This window comes from Muntiacus reevesi, chromosome 17, assembly GCF_963930625.1.
Source record: "Muntiacus reevesi chromosome 17, mMunRee1.1, whole genome shotgun sequence".
Classification (NCBI taxonomy): domain Eukaryota; kingdom Metazoa; phylum Chordata; class Mammalia; order Artiodactyla; family Cervidae; genus Muntiacus; species Muntiacus reevesi.
Window position 1 is genome coordinate 56,333,014 of NC_089265.1, and position 20,606 is coordinate 56,353,619.

Genomic DNA, 20,606 nt, shown 5'->3' on the forward strand with positions numbered 1-20,606 from the left:
GCCTCTGTTGTGAACACAGGCTTCTGCTGTGCCCTTCATCTCACCCAGGGACAGCAATAAAGTCTTTAGTGTAATATCTTACTCCCATGTGATTCATGCCTGATTCTTTAGGTTTTCTTTGGTATGAACCATTTACAAAATCTTTTTATCAATTTTGTTACAATATTGCTTCTGGGTTTTTTGTTTTGTTTTATGTTTTTGGCCCCAAGGCATATGGGATGTTAGTTCCCTGACCAGGGATCAAACCCACATCCCCTGCATTGGAAGGTGAAGTCTTAACCTCTACACCACCAGGGAAGTCACTTGTGCCTGATTCTTAACCAGTAACTAAGGTAATCAATAACTCTGAGTTCCCATCTTAGGTAACTCAAGATGGGATACCTCTTGATGGGAGGTATAGCCCATCTTGATGGGAGAATCCCTCAAGATGGGATTCTGAATACCTCCAACCCCTCTCCTTGTAGACTTGTTTTGAATCACGTGACCTACTGTCACATAGCTGACAGGACTAGAGTGGACATGTGATTCATGGCAGCCAATCCCTAGCCTGGCCATGGACCAGGAATTTGAGCTAAGAAATACAGAGAGAATTGACCAGTGGAACTGAAAAAATAAGGATGCCATGAGTTTGAATTAAGACCATGGCCAGTCAAAGCAATGTGTAAGCCCAGTTATGAGCTGGAAATATATGGAACTGAGAAAGCCAGTTGTTAGAGGTATAAAACAGGTGGCAAGACAAGAAGACTGTTCTTGTCCTTTCCAGTTCCAGGCCAGATCTATGTTTAAAACATACCCTTCATTTTCTTCAGGGCTTCCCAACAAATTGATATATTAATTGGTGGTCCCCAGAAGGACAGAATATTAGATAGAGGCCTCCCCAACCCCCGCCCTCCAGGCAGTTTCCAGCAACAGAAAACGCTGACCTGTGCAAGAAGCTGAGGGCCTTACCTGGGCAGCTACCACGAACAAGACAAACTCAACGACCAGTCATTGAACATCCCGTAGCTCCTAGGGACATACTCTACCTAATGCACACGTACACCTAACTGGCTGATGGGCCCTGGCAGGCAGCCAGCCCCGTTAGGTTGGAGTTTGTTTCTTCATTTGGCTGGAGTAAGGAACAAGCAGACCAGGGGAGATTTCTAAGCTGAAGACAAGCCAGACACCAAAGCTGGCTGAGTGAGTGGGCACAAATCTAATTTCTTACAATGGATTTTGTAAAGATGGCAACTCCTACAAGTTCAAGGGCTTCCCTGATTGACTCAGTCAGTAAAGAATCTGCCTGCAATGCAGGAGACTGCCTGCAATATGCAGATGTGGGTTCGATTCCTGGGTCACTCAGATCCTCTGAAGAAGGAAATGGCAACCCACTCCAGAATTCTTGCCTGGGGAATCCCATGGACAGAGGAGCTGGTAGGCTGCAGTCCATGGGGACGCAAGAGTTGGACATGACTTAGGAACTAAATCCCCACCACAAATTCCACGTGAGCAGAAGACAAGCCAGAATGCCACCTCTTCTTTGCAGCCAGAGGGCAGGGGAAGGAGTCAGGCACCCTGGCTTCCAGTCCTAGCTCTGTGAATTGAGTTGAATGAGCCCGTTCCCTTTCTGGGCCACAATCTGTCTAGCTGTACAAGGTCTGGCACATGGAAATAAGTCTACTAGATCCTCTAAGGTCTCCAGGACACCCTGTAAACCTAACTTTCTTAAACCAGAAGGAAGCATCTGATGAGAGATCTTCCGGCCATGGTTTCTGGGACCTGAAACGAAAACAGAGGGGCATGGCCACCTCTGCCATTAACGTGGGGGTGGGGGCAAAGGAGTGATGAATGACCCACTCATCCCCTACCCCTGGGTGGGCAGGCCTAGAAGCCAAAGGAAGTGATAAGTGTCTGGCCTCGGCACCAAGAGGCCTCATACTTCTCCACCTGAATCACAGCGGCCTCTCCTCTCCAGAGATCAGAGCTGGAGAAGCAATTAGAGCTTAATTATCTTCATAGGAGAGAAGGGACCAGGTGGAACTCACCTAAGCCACAGAGCTAGCGGATGGAAGGGCAGAAAGCCAAGCCTTCCCTTGGGGAAAACAGAAGGTTGTAGCCTTGTGCAGACACGTATCTCAAAAGACTGAGTGCTTCTCACCCTGGAGACGTCAAGGTGAACAAATATAGCATTAAAAGGTAAGTACTCTAAAATAATTTTCAAATTAAGAAAAAGCCAGATCTGGAATGAAGGGAGGAGGGAGAGACCGGCAGTTAATAACGAGAACCTGGCTACGCCGGGAGGGACAGAGCTGGCAGGCTCACATTCCCAAGGCTGCGGCGACAGTTTTCCTAGCAAGGACGCTACAGACGGCCTGGCGGTCAGGAGCGGGGCTCAGGGCCCAGGCTGGAGGGATCAAGGGTGCGGTCCGAGCCCAAGTCCTCTCCGTTCCTCTCTGCCGTTGCCGCCAGGGCCTACGCTGTTGAGCCGGGTGCTGGGAGCCCCCGAAGGCTGGCCCGGGTGGGACCCGCGGGAGCCGGCCCTCCTCCGTGGGAGGCTCCGGCTGCTCCTTATCCCCTCCTGGGCACAGCAGCGCCACGGGAACTCGGGGAGCCCCACGCCGGCTCGAGGCGGGGTGGGCCGCGGACGTGGCGCCCGGCGGGGCACCTAGGGGGCCGCCTAGCGTTCTGGACGTGTCCTCTCTCGCCGCCCGGCCGTGCGCCCGCCATCCGAGGCGTTACCTCCGCCTGGAAAGGGGACACAGGGTGTTTGGCGGAGATCGGGCCGGCGGAGGGGCCGGCGCGGGCGGCGGTGAGGGGCGCGCCGTTCCCGGCGGGAGATGACTCTCCAGCGCCACCGCGCGGCTGAGCCGGCGCCCGGAGCCCACCCCGAGGCGATGGGGATTTCCAGACCTGCCAGCGAGGCCAGAGGACCCCAAGTGTCTACCAAAGGAGCAGCCAGCCAGGAGCAGCGAAGCCGGGCGAACTAGTGAAATGGCAGCTAGCATCTGTTGAACGATTGTTGCGAACCAAACCCTGGGCTTAACATTTTCCGGTCCTTTTCTCCTGTAAACTCTTAACCATCTTTTAAGCGGATGCAGCTATTATTCCCATCTCACAGCGGAGGAAACTCAGGTTCAGAGAGAATGAGAAACTTGTCCAAGTCCCCAGCTGGCGGGGAGAGCTGACCTATCCCAGCCCCACATTTTACAAGCTAGAGACTCGGAAGTGTGGACAGAATGGCCCGGTTTTCCGTGAAACTGAAATAACCAGGGCTCCGAGGGCCCTCCCATCCCCCGGTCCGAAAGTAACTCCTGCGTCCTTGCTCTCTGAGGGGCTGCTACCTCTCCGTTTTATTGGGTGGGCGAAAAAGTTCGTTTGATTTTTCCGAAAGCTGTTAGGGGAAAACCCGAAGGACCTTTATGGCCAACCCAATGTGTAGAATGATGTCTGTAGCCGCAAAGGTCAGAAGCCAAAGGACAGAGCTTTTTCTTCTCTAATATCCAGGAGCCTTGGCAGTGAAAGGTGCTTTGGGGCTTGAGAATCACAGAGGAAAGCTGAGTAGTTAGGAGCATCTCGGAAGGGTGGGTTCCAGAAGGGCTGGGTTTCAGGCCCTGCTCTGCTTCCAACTGGCTACGTGATCTTGGGCAAGTTCATGCTCTTCTGTGGGCCTCGGTTTCACCCCTGTGCAATGTACATTCCTCTAGATGATGTAAACGTCCTTACCCCAGCTTTCCTAATAGCCCTCCCCATACGAGCCCCGCCCAGACTGGCCCTGACATTCCAGAAGCAGCCCTGAAGTGAGGTTGAAGGTCCCAGGTGGGAGCTGTGACCCATCTCTGAGTTTTCTCCTGAGTTCTGGGCCCTGGACCAGGTCCCAGCAGGGTATCTGGCCTTGGCAGATCTGAGCCATCAGAGGGGAGAAAAGCCCTGTGCCTCTGAGAAAGGCCTCAGGGAGGGGGGCCTGCATTGTGATGACCTCATCCATTCTATGACATCATCCTCTCTCTCATTCCCACTCCTCCCTGATCAGCTGCTCTGCAAACAACCATCAATCTGAATCCCAAAGGCCTGAGAAAGTCTGTTCTCCAGTACCTGCTGCTGATCTTCTGTCTCACCCAGCAAGAAGCACCATGAAATTGGAATTCACCGAGAAAAACTACAACAGCTTCGTACTGCAGAACCTGAACAAACAGAGAAAACGCAAAGAGTACTGGGACATAGCTCTGACTGTGGACCACCACGTCTTCTTTGCACATCGCAATGTGCTGGCTGCAGTCTCCCCGCTGGTGAAGAACCTCATCTCCAACCATGACATGAAGACCACCGATGAGCTCTTTATCACCATTGACCCCAACTACCTGAGTCCGACCACAGTGGACCAGCTCCTAGACTACTTCTACAGCGGCAAGGTGGTGATCTCAGAACAGAATGTGGAAGAGCTCCTTCGTGGGGCCCAGTATTTCAACACACCCCGCCTTCGAATTCACTGCAACGACTTCCTGATCAAGTCCATCCGCCGTGCCAACTGCTTGCGCTACCTCTTCTTGGCTGAGTTGTTTGAGCTCAAAGAGGTGTCAGACTTGGCCTACTCTGGCATTCGGGACAACTTCCACTACTGGGCCAGTCCTGAGGGCTGCATGCACTTCATGCGCTGTCCACCCGTCATCTTCGGCCGCCTGCTCCGAGATGAAAACTTGCACGTACTCAACGAAGACCAGGCTCTCAACGCACTTATCAATTGGGTATGCTTCCGGAAGGATGAGCGGGAGAAGTATTTCAAGAAGTTCTTCAATTACATCAACCTCAACGCTGTCTCCAACAAGACGCTAATGTACGCCAGCAACAAGCTGCTATGCATGGAGAACAGCTCAGCCCACTCAACCCTGATTGAAAGTGTCCTTGTGGACCGCAAGCAGGAGAGGCCGACCAGCCTGCTGAGCTACCAGCGCAAAGGGGCCCTGCTTGATTCAGTGGTCATCCTAGGGGGCCAGAAGGCCCATGGCAAATTCAACGATGGCGTGTTTGCTTATATCATCCAGGAGAACCTGTGGTTGAAGCTCTCAGAGATGCCCTACCGTGCAGCGGCACTGAGCGCCACCTCTGCCGGCCGCTACATCTACATCTCTGGTGGAACCACGGAGCAGATCTCAGGGCTGAAGACGGCTTGGCGGTATGACATGGATGACAACTCCTGGACCAAGCTGCCCGACCTGCCAATTGGGCTTGTCTTCCACACCATGGTGACCTGCGGGGGAACAGTGTACTCGGTGGGGGGCAGCATCGCCCCGAGGCGCTATGTCTCTAACATCTACCGCTATGATGAGCGCAAGGAGGCCTGGTGCCTGGCAGGGAAGATGAGCATTCCTATGGACGGCACAGCCGTGATCACCAAGGGTGACCGGAACCTGTATATTGTCACTGGGCGCTGCCTGGTGAAGGGTTACATCTCCCGGGTCGGGGTGGTGGACTGCTTCGACACCAACACTGGGGAGGTGGTCCAGTGTATCACCTTTCCCATAGAGTTCAACCACCGGCCCCTGCTCTCTTTCCATCAGGACCACATCCTCTGCGTGTACAGCCACCGGCAGAGCGTGGAGATCAACCTGCAGAAGGTGAAGGCCAGCAAGACGAGCAGCTCCGTGCCCCTGCTGCCCAACCAGTGCCCCTTGGATGTGTCCCACGCCGTGTGCTCCGTGGGGGACAGCAGGGTGTTCGTGTGCGGAGGCGTCACCGCGGCCAGCGACGTCCAGACCAAGGACTACACCATCAACCCCGACGCCTACCTGCTGGACCAAAAGGCGGGCGAGTGGAAGACCCTGGCCCCCCCCCCCGAGGCGCTGGACTGCCCTGCCTGCTGTCTAGCCAAGCTGCCGTGCAAGATTCTTCAAAGGATTTAAACAACTTTTTAAGTGGGAGAATAAGTAGATGCATTATTATTCACAATTTAATGAGAGAAAAAGCGAGGAAGGTGTTGGTTCCTTTTTAGTCTCTGTTCGGCCCCGAAGGTGGAGATCCTGGGCTCTGGCTACTCCTGGTGGGGGGAGATTCAGGGATGCCCTGTTACTGGAGGCTGAAAGAGTCCCTGGTGGGTGGGATTGAGGCATATCTCGGGCACTGGCTCCCAGTGGGTGAAGATTCAGGGCTACTCCATCATTGAAGGGATCCAAGCAGAGGCTGGAAGGGGATCCTGGGTGGGTGAGATCGAGGCATCTCCCAGGCACTGGCCAAGGTGATGTCTGAAAGGCCCCCTGTCCCGTACCCCTGTAGTCACCTTGAAGACGCGTGCTAGACCGACAGGTAAAGCACCTGCTTAGAGTTGTGAAGCCGCAGGCTCCTCCAACACTCATTTCTGAGTCTGCCCAGGAAGGCAGGGGAGGGCCCATCCCAGGTCCGGGAGAGGAGCCTCCTGGGTTAGGGAGGCAGAAGGTGGTTTGAGCCAGGCTCGGGGATGCAGGCAGAGGGTTGGGACAGGAGAGGAGGCAGGGTTGCTTGGCTATTGGGCTGGACCATGCAGCTATGGTGTGTCTCAGTTCTGGGCAAGTTGGAGGGTTGGTTACACGTTTCCAGTAAGCAAGGTTCATTGGGAACTTTCTCCAGGAATACAAGGTCTGAGGAACTGGGGGTGGAAGAGAGGCGAGTAAAGAGAGAAAGAAGAAACCTACATCTCTCTTGGAGAGAGAAGGGAGATGATGGGATGAGAGTCAGGATGGTTTAGTAGTTAGGGGCCTGGACACTGGGGACAGATGGCCTGGTTCAAATACCAATTCCACCACTCACTGGGTGATCCTGAGAAAGTTATTAACATCTCTGTGCCTCAGTTCCCTTGTCTGTAAAGGGGGGGACAATGAGAGCACCTGCCTCACTCGGTGATGTGATGTGCAAAGTGCCCAGGACAGTCCCTGGTGTATGTTCAAGGGCTGCAGGAGCGCTTTTATAAAAAAGAAATAAGGGAAAGAGGGACGAGGCAAGGGGCTAGGTTCCTGGACCCCGACATCAAGCTAGGCTCCATAAAATGTTCTTTGGGACTCCCTACCTCAGAGCCTAGTGAGCGCTCCTCAATTCCAACTACCTCTGCTTCCCTTTCATTGGTGTGTTTCCATATAATCCTGAACAACTGAGAAGAACCTGACCCAGTCCCTGGACACCATATGTAACCCTCACCCATCCACTCACTTGTCCCTTCGTGAACTCACTTGCTCAGCTGTTCAGCAGGTCACACACACAGACACACACACCCACCGGGGCCCCTCTGCGCGGGCCCCTGTGCTGGCGCTCGGGCCATTGGGATGAAACAGGCAGCACCTGCCCCTGGGAGGGAAAGTCCACCGGTCCCATGCAACAGGAGTGGTACGCAAGCCACATATGGGGTTTCAATTTTTCTAGTAGCCATATTAACAAGGTAAAAAGAAATGAGTGAAATTAATAATGTATTTCACATAATGCACTATACCTAAAAATTAACATGTAAACAAATAATCAATGGAAACATTTATTAATGAGGTATTTAACTTTTTTTTTGCATATCGAGTCTTTAGAACCCAGTGTGTATTACACTTACAGCATGGCTCCTTTTGGACTGACTACATACCTCAAGGCCCACGAAGCTAGTGGCTCCTGTGTTATACATGCGGGATACTTTACATAGCCTCCTGGTTCACATCTGCTCCATCCTCTTGATTTTCCCCCTCAATCCTGCTTCACCCACTCAGCTGCAGCTTCCTGACTTCCCTGAAGGGTGGCCTCTGTCTTCAAGGCCTACCCCTCTGCCCAGGTCTTGCTTCGCTCCTTCCAGTCCAGGACCTTGGACTTCACAGCTGACACTCTCTCCCCTGGGAACTTACCCCACCTTTCTCTCTTCTCCAATTCTGGGCAGCCCCCGCCTCTGCTCACCTCATTGCATCTCCCAGCTGGAAGAAGAGGGTCCTCCAGGCCCACACAGCGAAGCCCAGCTGCCCCACGCCCACCCCCCAGGCTTGGCTGACCCAGTCGCCTCTTCTGACGCCAGCTGGCCATTCCCTACTGCTGATTCCCCAAACTTCCCGGTGTCCTGGGGCCCTGCCCTCCTTTCTCTTTCTTCTCGGCCACTTACCTCTCATTTTGCCACCAGAACTCCAGAGAAATAGAGGTCAGATGACCTAGCACCGTGAGTGATCTGCTGTCCCCCCCAAAAAACCTCTCCAGAGCTTCCACCGCTTTTCTGCACCTCAGAGGAAGAGGTGTCCTTCCCTGATTCAAACCAATCTCCTGTCTTGTTGTTCTGTTTCCTTACAACTTTCCTGGCTCCCCAGTTCCCTCCCTCTCCACATTTCCTTCCCGATGTTTTCTCTTCATTCCAGAAATATTCTCAAGGTTCTGCTAGCCTGAAGACAAACCCTCCTCAGTTTTGAGGCCCAGCTCTTGCGATCTGCCCATCGCTTTCCTCAGCTGGGCTTCCTAAATGTCGCTTCTGCTCTCTGGTTCCAGACCAACCTCTAACCCAACTCAATCTAGTTTCTGTTACCACCAAACTGTCTGCTCACGACACTGTTGTCTTTTTCTCAGCATTCTTTCTTTTCCTCGCAGTGGGATTTCCTTCCTTCCTTCCTTTCCTTTTAGAATAGTGAGATTATAATTTGATATGTTAACCAATGTGGTCCTTCCTTGATCCTTCAAAATTAGACCATGAAGCTGAAGCTTCAGGGTTTATTGCCCTCAAGGCTGGCACAGATGAATGTAGGAATCAGAGCTCAACTCTTGGCTTCTGTTGCTAGAAGAGCTTCAGCAATTCATAGCAGAGATTATGGTCTTGAAAGACATGACTTTTGTACCATAATCCATGTCTTCAAACTGGAATACATGAAGTCTTTCCAAGGGAAATTCAGACAAGCATAGTTTGAAGGGAATCAGTTTTCAGATCCTCAACTTTTCTCCTAAAATTGATCTGAGAATACACCTGTGGTGGAGATTTCATTCTAGTTCTCTTTTCCCATCTTCCTTTTCAAAATGATCTGTCAAACATTTTACACACACACACAGAGCAACATTTAACCACTCCGAATCCTCCCAGGGCACACCACCCCGGATGCCATGTGCGGATATAAACTAGTGTCAGTGAAGTGTCGGCGAAGATTCCTTTCATCAAGACACCAATATCAAAGAAGAATTTGTGGTATTAATACTTTTCTGTCTTATCTAGACAGTGTCTGTGTTGACGTGTGAAGCATGGTGTTTTAAACTGGGGTATTTTGGTCCAAGATAGGTCTTTAAAAATGTGAAGCAGCACAGTGCTATGAGGACATATTTTTAAAAATCATTATTGACTAGTACTTCACCCATTTAAAGCATAGAATTCAATGGTTTTCATATATCCACAGAGTTCTACAGTCACTGCAACAATCAGTTTTAGGACATTTTCGTCACTCCAGAAAGAAATCTTTACCCCACAGCTGTAACTCTCTAGCCCCCTCAATTCCCCAGCGCCAGGCAGCCAATAATTCAGTCTCTGACTGTATGGGTTAGTCTATTCTAAACATTTCACATAAAATGTGACCTTTTTTCTGGCTTTCACTTAGCATAATGTCTTCAAGTTTCATCCATGTTGTAACATGTGATTCATTCCTTTTTATTGCTGGATACTATTCCATTGTGAGGTTATACCACATTTTATGTATCTGTTTATCAGTTAATAGACATTTGGTTTGCTTCCACTTCTTGGCTATTATGAATAGTGCTCAGTGAATATTTGTGTCCAAGGTTTTGTGTTCACACAGGTTTTCATCTCTCTTGGGTATACACCTAGGAATAGAATTGTTAGATCAAATTTTAACTCTGTGTTTAACCATCTCAGGGACTGCCAGACTGTTTCCCAAAGCAGCTGAGTCATTTTACATTCCCATCAGCAATGTATGAGGGATCCAACTTTTCTGCCCCCTCACCAGCACTTATTATCTGTCTTTCCAGAAACAGTCATCCTAGTGAGAGAAAGCAGCATCTCATTGTGGTTTTGGTTTGCATTGCCCTGATGCCTAGTGATGCTGGATATCTTTTCAGGGGCTTATTTTTGATGACAGTTGTTATCACAGAAAGTATTATCCTTGAGGAAGAGTTCTCAAGGTGCAAAGATAGTGGGACTCAGAAATATGAGAGTCTTTGTGCCATTGTTTCATTCAGGCCACAGAATCGTAACAAGTCTCTATTCCTTCTACCAACGCATCTGTCTTAGAATATTAAAGATTTTTTAAAGTATGTTAGAAAATATCCACTACCAAGCCCATCCTCTCTGCATTTTCACCATTCTCAGTAATGAGAAAATGCTCCCATTCTCCTGGGTCTATTCGGTACCATTCAAAAGACGACATAAAAAATTCTACACTTACATTCAAAAGAACAGTGTTACATCTTTGAACAAAAGTAAATATATCATGTTTGAACGCTTATTATTAGAATGCTTTATTCAAAGTTGTAAGAAATATTTAAAACCTTTTTTATTAGGAATATATAACCCACATAGAAAAGCAACAATACCTAATTGTATAGCTTAATGAATTATAACTATTGTAAATATCCATGTAACCATTACTGAGTTTAAGCAATAGAATATCGCCAATACCTCAAAAGTCTCCGATGTGGCCGCTTCCTGATTACATCCCCTCTCTGCTCTCTGAGCTTTATGATAATGCCTTCCTTGCTTTTCTTTGATCTTCATTTCCTGACCAGGGATCTAACTCAATCAAGCCCTCGGCAGTGAAAGCACAGGCTCCTAACCACTGGACCGCCAGGGAATTCCCTGTTTGCTCAGTATTCCTGCCTGGAGAATGCCCGTAGACAGAGGTGCCGGGCCAGCTACAGTTCATGGGGTTGCAAGAAGTCCGACAAGACTGAGCAACTAAACACAGCACACAGCTTTACCGCCTAAGCAGGCATTTCTAATACATAGATGAGTTCAGCCTGCCTTTGAACTTTACATAAGAGACTTGTACCGTATGAATTATTTTGTGTCTGGCTTCTTTCACTCAAATTGTTTTCACAATTGATCCATGTTGTACGTAGGCATAGTTCTTCCCATTCATCTTCTGTATAGTATTCTGTCATATGAGTGTATCTTTTATTTATCCAGTCTCCTGTTCATCGATATCTGGGTGGTTTCCAGTTTGGACAATTACAGACAATGCTGTTCTTGTGAATGGATCTTGATACATGTGTACTCAACTTTAGAACATAAGTGGAATCACTTTCTTCATTTCTAGATGCCAAACTATTTCGCAAAGTGATTGTGCCAGTTTACACTGCCATCAGCAGTACTTGAGAACTCATGTTGTTTCTACATGCTTGCCAATACTTAGTATTGTCAGACTTTTATTATTGCCAATCAGATATGAAGTATTATCTCAATGCAGTTTTAATTTGCATTCTCTTGATTGATAATTAAAAGTTAAGCAACTTTTAATGGTTATTGGACATTTGGATATCCTCTTTTGTGAAATCTTTTTTTCTATTTGGTTGACTATTTTCTCTTTTTGACTTGTTGGGATTCTTTTTTTTTCTTTCAATTTTTTTGAGTTAGACCGTTTTTAAAGTTTTATGTTTTAAAGTTTGATTTGGACCATTTTTAAAGTTTTTAAAGTTTATTGAATTTGTTACAATATTGCTTCTGTTGTTTATGTTCTGGTTTTCTGGCTGGGAGGCATGTGGGATCTCAGCTCCCCAACCAGGGAACCATCGAACCCACACCCCCTGCATTGGGAAGTGAAGTCTTAACCACTGGACCACCAGGGAAGTCCCTGGAATTCTTAATATAGACTAGACATGAGTCGTTTACCAGTTTCAAATGTGGTAAATATCTTCTCCCATTCTGTGGCTTGCCCTTCCACTCATGATGGTATATTTTAATTTTAATTAGTCTGATTTGTCTTTTCATTTTTGGTTGCTGATCTTGATACTTGAGGAAATCATTCTTTACCCTGAGGTCATGAATATCCCATATGGATATGTAGTTGTCCCAGAACCAATTTTCCCACTTCTCTGCAGTGCCACCTTTGTTGTAAATCACCTGTCCACACATGGGTGGATGTGCTTATGAGCTCTCTTATTCCATTGGTCTATTCATCTGATCTTAACGCCAATAGCACAGCCTCCATTTCTATAGATTTGTCATATCCCATATGGTTTAGAATTTGTTTGTCAGGATCCACAAAACTGTTGAGTTTGATTGTGATTGTGCTGAATTTATAGGTCAATTTAGGAAAATTTCATATATTTACAATATCAGTTTTTAAAATTCATGGACATGGTATGTTTCCATTTTAGGGAGTCTTCTGTAATTCTTCTTAATGCTTTGTACTTTGTAGAGGTCTCACACAATGTTTGTTAGATTTATTCCTAGGTACTGGACATTTTAAAATTAATATATATTATTAAAATATATATAGTCATGTATATGAGATATAATATTCTTTTAAAATATACAGCATTTTTTGAAAATTTCATTTCCTCTTTTTAGTCTATAGAAATACATTGATTTCTGTATATTGATTTTGTACTTAGCAGATTGTGGGGGATCTTTATATATTCCAGATGTGACCTCTTTCAGTTGTACATTGGTAAATATCTTCTTTCCACTCAATACGAATCATAGCTCTAAATGTAAAATGCAAAACTACAAAACTTTTAGAAAAAAACATGGACCAAATATTTGTAACTGGGGGTTAAGCAAAGATTTTTTATATAAGACATGCAAAAAGCATGATCCATTTCAATTCAGTTCAGTCGCTCAGTCATGTCCAACTCTTTGCGACCCCATGGACTGCAGCATGCCAGGATTCCCTGTCCATCACCACCTCCCAGAGCTTGCTCAAACTCATGTCCATTGAGTCAGTGATGCCATCCAACCATCTCATCTTATGCTGTCCCCTTCTCCTCCTGCCTTCAATCTTGCCCAGCATCAGGGTCTGTTCTAATGGGTCAGTTCTTTGCATCAGGTGGCCAAAGTATTGTAGTTTCAGCTTCAGATTCAGTCCTTCCAAGGAATATTCAGGACTGATTTCCTTTATGATGGACCTGTTTGATCTCCTTGCAGTCCAAGGGACTCTCAAGAGTCTTCTCCAACATCACAGTTCAAAAGCATCAATTCTTTGGCACTCAGCCTTCTTTGTGGTCCAACTCTCACATCCATGCATGACTGGAAAAACCATAGCATTGACTATATGGACCTTTCTCAGCCAAGTGATATCTCTGCTTTTTAATATGCTGTCTAGGTTTGTCATAGCTTTTCTTCCAAGGAGCAAGTGTCTTTTAATTTCATGGCTCCAGTCACCATCTGCAGTGATTTTGGAGCCCAGGAAAATAAAGTCTCTCACTGTTTCCATTGTTTCCCCATGAATTTGTCAAAAAGTGATGGGACCAGATGCCATGATCTTCGTTGAGTTTTTGAATCTGTAGATTTATATCTTTGCCAAATTTGACAAGTTTTCAGCTGTTTCAGTTACTATTTCAAATATTTTTTCTACCTTTGTACACTTTCTATTTTCTTTCTGGAAGTCTGATGGAACAAATGTTACACTTCTTGTTGTTGTTCCTCAGATCCCTGGGGCTCTCTTCAGCTTTTTTTCTCACTGTTAAGACTAATATCTACTGATCAGCCTTCATATTCAGTAACTCTTACCTCTGTCATCTCCATTTTGCTTTGGTATCTGAGTTTTTAAAATTTTTGTTTTTAAAAGTTTCCAGTTCAAACATTTCCACTTTGTTATTCTCTATATTTTATAATTTCTTTACTGAAGCTTTCTAATTTTTCAGTTGTTCCAAGGATGTTTACAGTTATTTGTAAGAGCACTTTTATAATAGCTGATGTAAGTCTTTGTCAGATAACTCCAATATTTAAGTCATCTTGGTATTGATAAGTGTGGATTGTCTTGTGTGTGTGTGTGTGTGTATTGAGATTTTCCTGGTTATTCATATGCTAGGTAATTCTAGATTGTATCTTAAATATTTTTAATACTATGACATGAGACTTTGGGTCTTATTTAAATCCTATAAAAAATGTGGATATTTTTGTACTAGTGTATAATTCACGAAACTAGTTTCAGGATATAAGTTCCAATTGACCTCCTATGGGCTGTGGTTAGAATTTCATCCAATCTTCAAAGATTTTGTACTGGTATTTGAATCTGTCCCATGTTTGGGTCACCTAGTGACCAATCTGGGACATCACTTCAGTTCAGTCCCTTAGTCATATCTGACTCTTTGTGACCCTATGGACTGCAGCACTCCAGGCCTCTCTGTCCATCACCAACTCCCAGAGTCTACTCAAACTCATGTCCATTGAGTCAGTGATGCCATCCTACCATCTCATCCTCTGTCGGCCCCTTCTCCTCCCGCCTTCAATCTTTCCCAGCATCAGGGTCATTTCCAATGAGTCAGTTCTTCCCATCAGGTGGCCAAAGTATTAGAGTTTCAGTTTCAACATCAGTCCTTCCAATGAATATTCAGGACTGATTTCCTTTAGGATGGATTGGTTGGATCACCTTGCTGTCCAAGGGATTCTCAAGAGTCTTCTCCAACACCACAGTTCAAAAGCATCAAATCTTCAGCGCTCAGCTCTCTTTATAGCCCAACAATTACATCCATACATGACTACTGGAAAAACCATAGCTTTGACTAGACAGGCCTTTGTTGGCAAAGTAATGTCTCTGCTTTTTAATATGCTGTCTACGTTGGTCATAACATTTCTTCCAAGGAGTGTCCTTTAATTTCATGGCTGCAGTCACCATCTGCAGTGACTTTGGAGCCCCCAAAAATAAAGTCAGCCACTGTTTCCACTGTTTCCCCATCTATTTCCCATGAAGTGATAGGAGCAGATGCCATGATCTTAGTTTTCTGAATGTTGAGATTTAAGCCAACTTTTTCACTCTCCTCTTTCACTTTCATCAAGAGGCTCTTTAGTTCTTCGATTTTTGCCATAAGGGTGGTGTTATCTGCATATCTGAGGTTATTGATATTTCTCCCAGCAATCTTGATTCCAGCTTGTGATTCATCAAGCCTAGCATTTCTCATGATGTACTCTGCATATAAGTTAAATAAGCAGGGTGACAATATACAGCCTTGACTTACTCCTTTCCCGATTTGGAAGCAGTCTGTTGTTCCATGTCCAGTTCTAACTGTTGCTTCTTGACCTGCATACAGGTTTCTCAAGAGGCAAGTCAGGTGGTCTGGAATTTCCATCTCTTTAAGAATATTCCACAGTTTGTGGTGAGTCACACAGTCAAAGGTTTTGGCATAGTCAATAAAGCAAAAGTAGATGTTTTCCTGGAACTCTCTTGCTTTTTTGACGATCTAATGGATGTTGGCAATTTGATCTCTGGTTCATTTGCCTTTTCTAAAACCAACTTGAACATCTGGAAATTCACAGTTCACATACAGTTGAAGCCTGGCTTGAAGAATTTTGAGCATTACTTTGCTAGTGTGTGAGATGAGTGCAATTGTGTGGTAGTTTGAGCATTCTTTGGCATTGCCTTTCTTCGGGATTGGAATGAAAACTGACTTTTCCAGTCCTGTGGCCACTGCTGAGTTTTCCAAATTTGCTGACATATTGAGTGCAGCACTTTCATAGCATCATCTTTTAGGATTTGGAATAGCTCAACTGGAATTCCATCACCTCCACTAGCTTTGTTCATAGTGATGCTTCCTAAGGCCCACTTGACTTCGCATTCCAGGATGTCTGGCTCTAGGTTGGTGATCATACCATCTTTTTTGTATAGTTTTGTGTATTCTTGCCACCTCTTCTTAATACCTTCTGCTTCTGTTAAGTCCATACCATTTCTGTCCTTTATTGTGCCTATCTTTGCATGAAATGTTCCCTTGGTATCTCTCATTTTCTTGAAGCGATCTCTACTCTTTCCCATTCTATTGTTTCCCTCTATTTCTTTGCACTGATTGCTGAAGAAGGCTTTCTTATCCCTCCTTGCTATTTTTTGGAGCTCTGCATTCAAATGGATATATCTTTCCTTTTTTCCTTTGCTTTTTGCTTCTCTTCTTTTCATAGCTGTTTGTAAGGCCTCCTCAGACAACCATTTTGCCTTTTTGCATTTCTTATTCTTGTGGATGGTCTTGATCCCTGCCTCCTGTACAATGTCATGAACCTCCGTCCATAGTTCTTCAGGCACTCTATCAGATCTAATTCCTTGAATCTATTTGTCACTTCCACTCAATAGTCATAAGAGATTTGATTTAGGTCATACCTGAATGGTCTAGTGATTTTCCCTACTTTCTTAAATTTAAGTCTAAATTTGGCAATAAGGAGTTCATGATCTGAGCCACAGTCAGCTCCCAGTCTTGTTTTTGCTGACTGTATAGAGCTTCTCCATCTTTGGCTGCAAAGAATATAATCAATCTGATTTCGGTATTGGCCATCTGGTGTTGTCCATGTGTAGGATCTTCTCTTGTGTTGTTGGAAGAGGAAATTTGCTATGACCAGTGTGTTCTCTTGGCAAAACTCTGTTAGCCTTTGCCCTACTTCATTCTGTACTCCAAGGCCAAATTTGCCTGTTACTTCAGGTGTTTCTTGACTTCCTACTTTTGCATTCCAATCCCCTATAATGAAAAGGACATCTTTTTTTGTGTGTTAGTTCTAGAAGGTTTTGTAGGTCGTCATAGAATCATTCAACTTCAGCTTCTTCAGCATTATTTGTTGGGGCATTCCCTGGTGACTCAGATGGTAAAGCATCTGCCTCCAGTGTTAGAGACCCAGGTTCGATCCCTGGATTGAGATGATCCCCTGGAGAAGGAAATACCCTTGCCTGGAAAATCCCATGGACAGAGGAGCTTGGGAGGCTATAGTCCATGGGGTCGCAAAGAGTCAGACATGACTGAGAGACTTCACTTTCTTTCTTTAGGTTTGGATTACTGTGATATTGAATAGTTTGCCTTGGAAACAAACATAGATCATTCTGTTATTTTTGAGATTGTATCCAAGTACTGCATTTTGGACTCCTGTTGAATATGAGGGCTACTCCATTTCTTCTAAGGGATTCTTGCCCACAGTAGTGGATATAACGGTCAACTGAGTTAAATTCACCCATTCCAGTCCATTTTAGTTTGCCGATTCCTAAAATGTCAGTGTTCACTCTTGCCATCTCCTGTTAGACCACTTCCAATTTGCCTTGATTCATGAACCTAACATTCCAGGTTCCTATGCAGTATTGTTCTTTACAGCATTGGACTTTACTTCCATCACCAGTCCCATCCATAACTGGGTGTTGTTTTTGCTTTGGCTCCATCTCTTCATTCTTTCTGGAGTTGTTTCTCCACTGATCTCCCGTAGCATATTGGGCACCTACCGACCTGGGGAGTTCATCTTTCAGTATCCTATTTTTTTGCCTTTTCATACTGTTCATGGGGTTCTCAAGGCAAGAATACTGAAGTGGTTTGCCATTCCCTTCTCCAGTGGACCACATTTTGTCAGAACTCTCCACCATGACCCATCCATGTTGGGTGGTCCTACATGGCATGGCTCATAGTTTCACTGAGTTAGACAAGGCTGTGGTTCATGTGATCAGGTTGGTTAGTTTCCTGTGATTGTGGTTTTCAGTCTATCTGCCCTCTGATGGAGAAGGGTAAGAGGCTTATGGAAGCTACCTGATGGGAGAGAGTGACTGAAGGGGAAACTGGGTCTTGTCTGATGGGTGGGGCCATGCTCAGTAAATCTTTAATGCAATTTTCTGTTGATGGGCGGGGCTGTGTTCCCTCCCTGCTGTTTGACCTAAGGCCAAACTATGGTGGAGGTGATGGAGATAATAATGACCTCCTTCTAAAAGGTCCTATGCGCACACTGCTACCCTCAGTGCCCCCGCCCTGCAGCAGGCCACCGCCAACCCACACCTCCACCAGAGACTCCTGGACACTGACGGGCAAGTCTGGGTCAGTCTCTGTGGGGTCACTGCTCCTTCCTCCTGGGTCCTGGTGCACAAGGTTTTGTCTGTGCTCTCCAAGAGTGTTCCCCCAGTCCTGTGTAAGTCCTGGCGGCTCTATGGTGGGGTTAATGGCGACTCCTCCAAGAGGGCTCATGCCACACCCAGGTCTGCTGCACCCAGAACCCCTGCCCCTGCGGCAGCCCGCTGCTGACCCGCACCTCCTCAGGAGATGCTCAGACACAGGCTGTCTCGGTCTCTGTGGGGTCTCTGGGTCCTGCTGCACACAAGGTATGTTGGAGCCCTCTGAGCATCTCTAGTGGGCATGGGGTGTGATTCTAATTGTGATTTCGCCCCCCCCCCCACCATCTTGCTGGGGCTTTTCTGTCCTTGGACATGGCTGAGGGTAAATTCAGTTCTCTGTCTTTTACATGAGGATGAAGACCAGATCAATCAAACTACAGCTAAGGGCTGAGCCCAGGAATTTGCAAACACACTCTCCCAAGCTCCTCACTCTCCATCATCTCCCTTGTACTCTTCAGTTCCCTGGGGTTACTCTTTTTGGTTCTCCAGCCAGAGAAAATAAAAGCTAGAGCTATACTTAGCCCACTCTGCCATGTACATATCTGAGATCAAGTGGGAGAAGACCAGAGGATGAAAATGATGAACTCATTGCAAGTTCAGGGCTTCATATTTTGGTCTTCCTTGATTTGCCTGCCGCTGCTTACTGTTCAGAGTCCTCAGATAGCTTCTGCTCTGTGCAGGCAGCTAGGTTTCATATCTGCAATCAGTGGGAAAGACCAGGGGGAATGTGCTGACTTCATCTTACTCCCAACTCAGGGTTTTTCCAACTATATTCATGAATGACTTTGCCTATAATCTTCCTTTCTCTTCCTGTCTTTGTTGGCTTTTGTATCAAGATTATACTTCCCATAAAATGAGTTGAGAAGTATATTCTCCTTTTCAAAATTCTCTGGAAGAATTTTGTGAAGACTGAAAATTTCACTAATGAGGCCAAATGGAATTTTCTTTGTGTGAAGGGTTTTAATTTATTAAAATGATTTTACTAGTTATAGGAATATACAGTTCTATTTCTCCTTGTTATTTTAAAGTTGTATTTTCTAGAAATTTCTCTATTTCATTTACATTTTCAAATCTATTAACATACATTTGTCTGTATATCCTTTTATGATCTTTATAATGTCTTGAGACTCTTCAGTGATCCTATTTTTATTCCTGATTTTGAATTTTTTAAAAACCTGTATGAGTCTCACATAGGTGCTTGTATGACTTTGGATAGTCAATAGTTTCATAGATATTACTCCAAAACCATAAATAACCATCAGAAAAATTAAAAACTTCTGTGCCTCAAAGGACACCATCAAGAAGGTGAAAAGACAAATTGAGAAAATAATTGAAAAGCACATAAAGAAGTCTTACAACTCAATAATGAGAGAAAAAACAATTTAAAGATGGGCAAAGGATCTGAATACATTTCCTCAAAGAAGATACACACATGGCCAACATGTGCATGAAAAGATGTTCAATACCATTAGCCACCAGTGAAATGCAAACCAAGACTATAATGAGATACCACTTCATACCAATAGGACAGCTATATTTAGAAAAAGACAGATAATAAGTATTACTGAGAATGTGGAGAAAGTGGAACCCTCAAACAATGTTAGTGAGAATGTAAAATGGTACAACCACTTTGGAAAAGTCTGGCAATTTCTCAAATGATTAAACATGGAATTACCATATGACCAGTAATATATATATATATACTGGGTATTGTTGCTGTTCAGTCTCACAGTCGTATCCAACTCTTTGTGACCCCATGGACTGCGGCACGCCAGGCTTCCCTGTCCTTCACCATCTCCTGGAGTTTGCTCAAACTCATGTCCATTGAGTCAGTGATGGCATCCAATCATCTCATCCTCTGTGATCCCCTTCTGCTCCTGCCTTCAATCTTTCCCAGCATCAGGGTCTTTTCTAATAAGTCAGCTCTTCACATCAGGTGGCCAGAGTTTTGGAGCTTCAGCTTCAGCATCAGTCCTTCCAATGAATATTCAGAATTGATTTCCTTTAAAATTGACTGGTTTGATCTCCTTGTAGTCCAAGGGGCTCTCAAGAGTCTTCTCCAACATCACAGTTCAAAAGCATCAATTCTTTGGCACTCAGCCTTCTTTGTGGTCCAACTCTCACAACCACACATGACTACTGAAAAAAGCATAGCTTGAACTATACAGACCTTTGTCAGTAAAGTAATGTCTCTGCTTTTTAATATGCTATCTAGGTTTGTCATAGCGTTTCTTCCAAGGAGCAAGTGCTTTTAATTTCGTGGCTGTGATTTGAGAGCCCAAGAAAATAAAGTCTGTCACTGTTTCCATTGTTTCCCCATCTATCTGCCATGAAGTGATGGAACTAGATGCCATGATCTTACTTTTTTGAATGCTGAGTTCATGCCCATTAATTTCTTTCCTAGGTGCACATACTCAAGGGAAATAAACACATATGCACAGAAAAGCTTGTACATGAATGCCCACAGCAGTATCAAAAGTGTTCATCAACTCATAAGTAAAAGTGGTATATCCATACAATGGAATAGTATTCAGCCATAAAAAAGAATAAAGTACTGGGACATGCTACAACATGAATGAATCTTGAAAACATTTGCTAAATGAAAGAAGTCAGTCACAAAGGACCACATGTTCTATAATTCCATTTTTATAAGTGTACATA

The 20,606-nt window shown here is 45.3% G+C and overlaps 1 protein-coding gene and 1 long non-coding RNA gene across 2 annotated transcripts in view; one reads left to right on the forward strand and one right to left on the reverse strand.

Annotated features, from left to right (window-relative positions):
- The window catches only part of LOC136148299 (uncharacterized), a 28,785-nt gene that overhangs the window by 5,164 nt on the left and 3,015 nt on the right, over positions 1-20,606 (reverse strand). The gene's annotated exons all lie outside the window — the stretch shown is intronic.
- CCIN (calicin) lies at positions 1,510-6,254 on the forward strand. The gene is made up of 2 exons (XM_065907792.1): positions 1,510-2,175; positions 4,010-6,254. Exon 2 carries the CDS (start codon positions 4,110-4,112, stop codon positions 5,874-5,876), a length of 1,767 nt encoding a protein of 588 aa, XP_065763864.1. The 5' UTR covers positions 1,510-2,175; positions 4,010-4,109; the 3' UTR covers positions 5,877-6,254.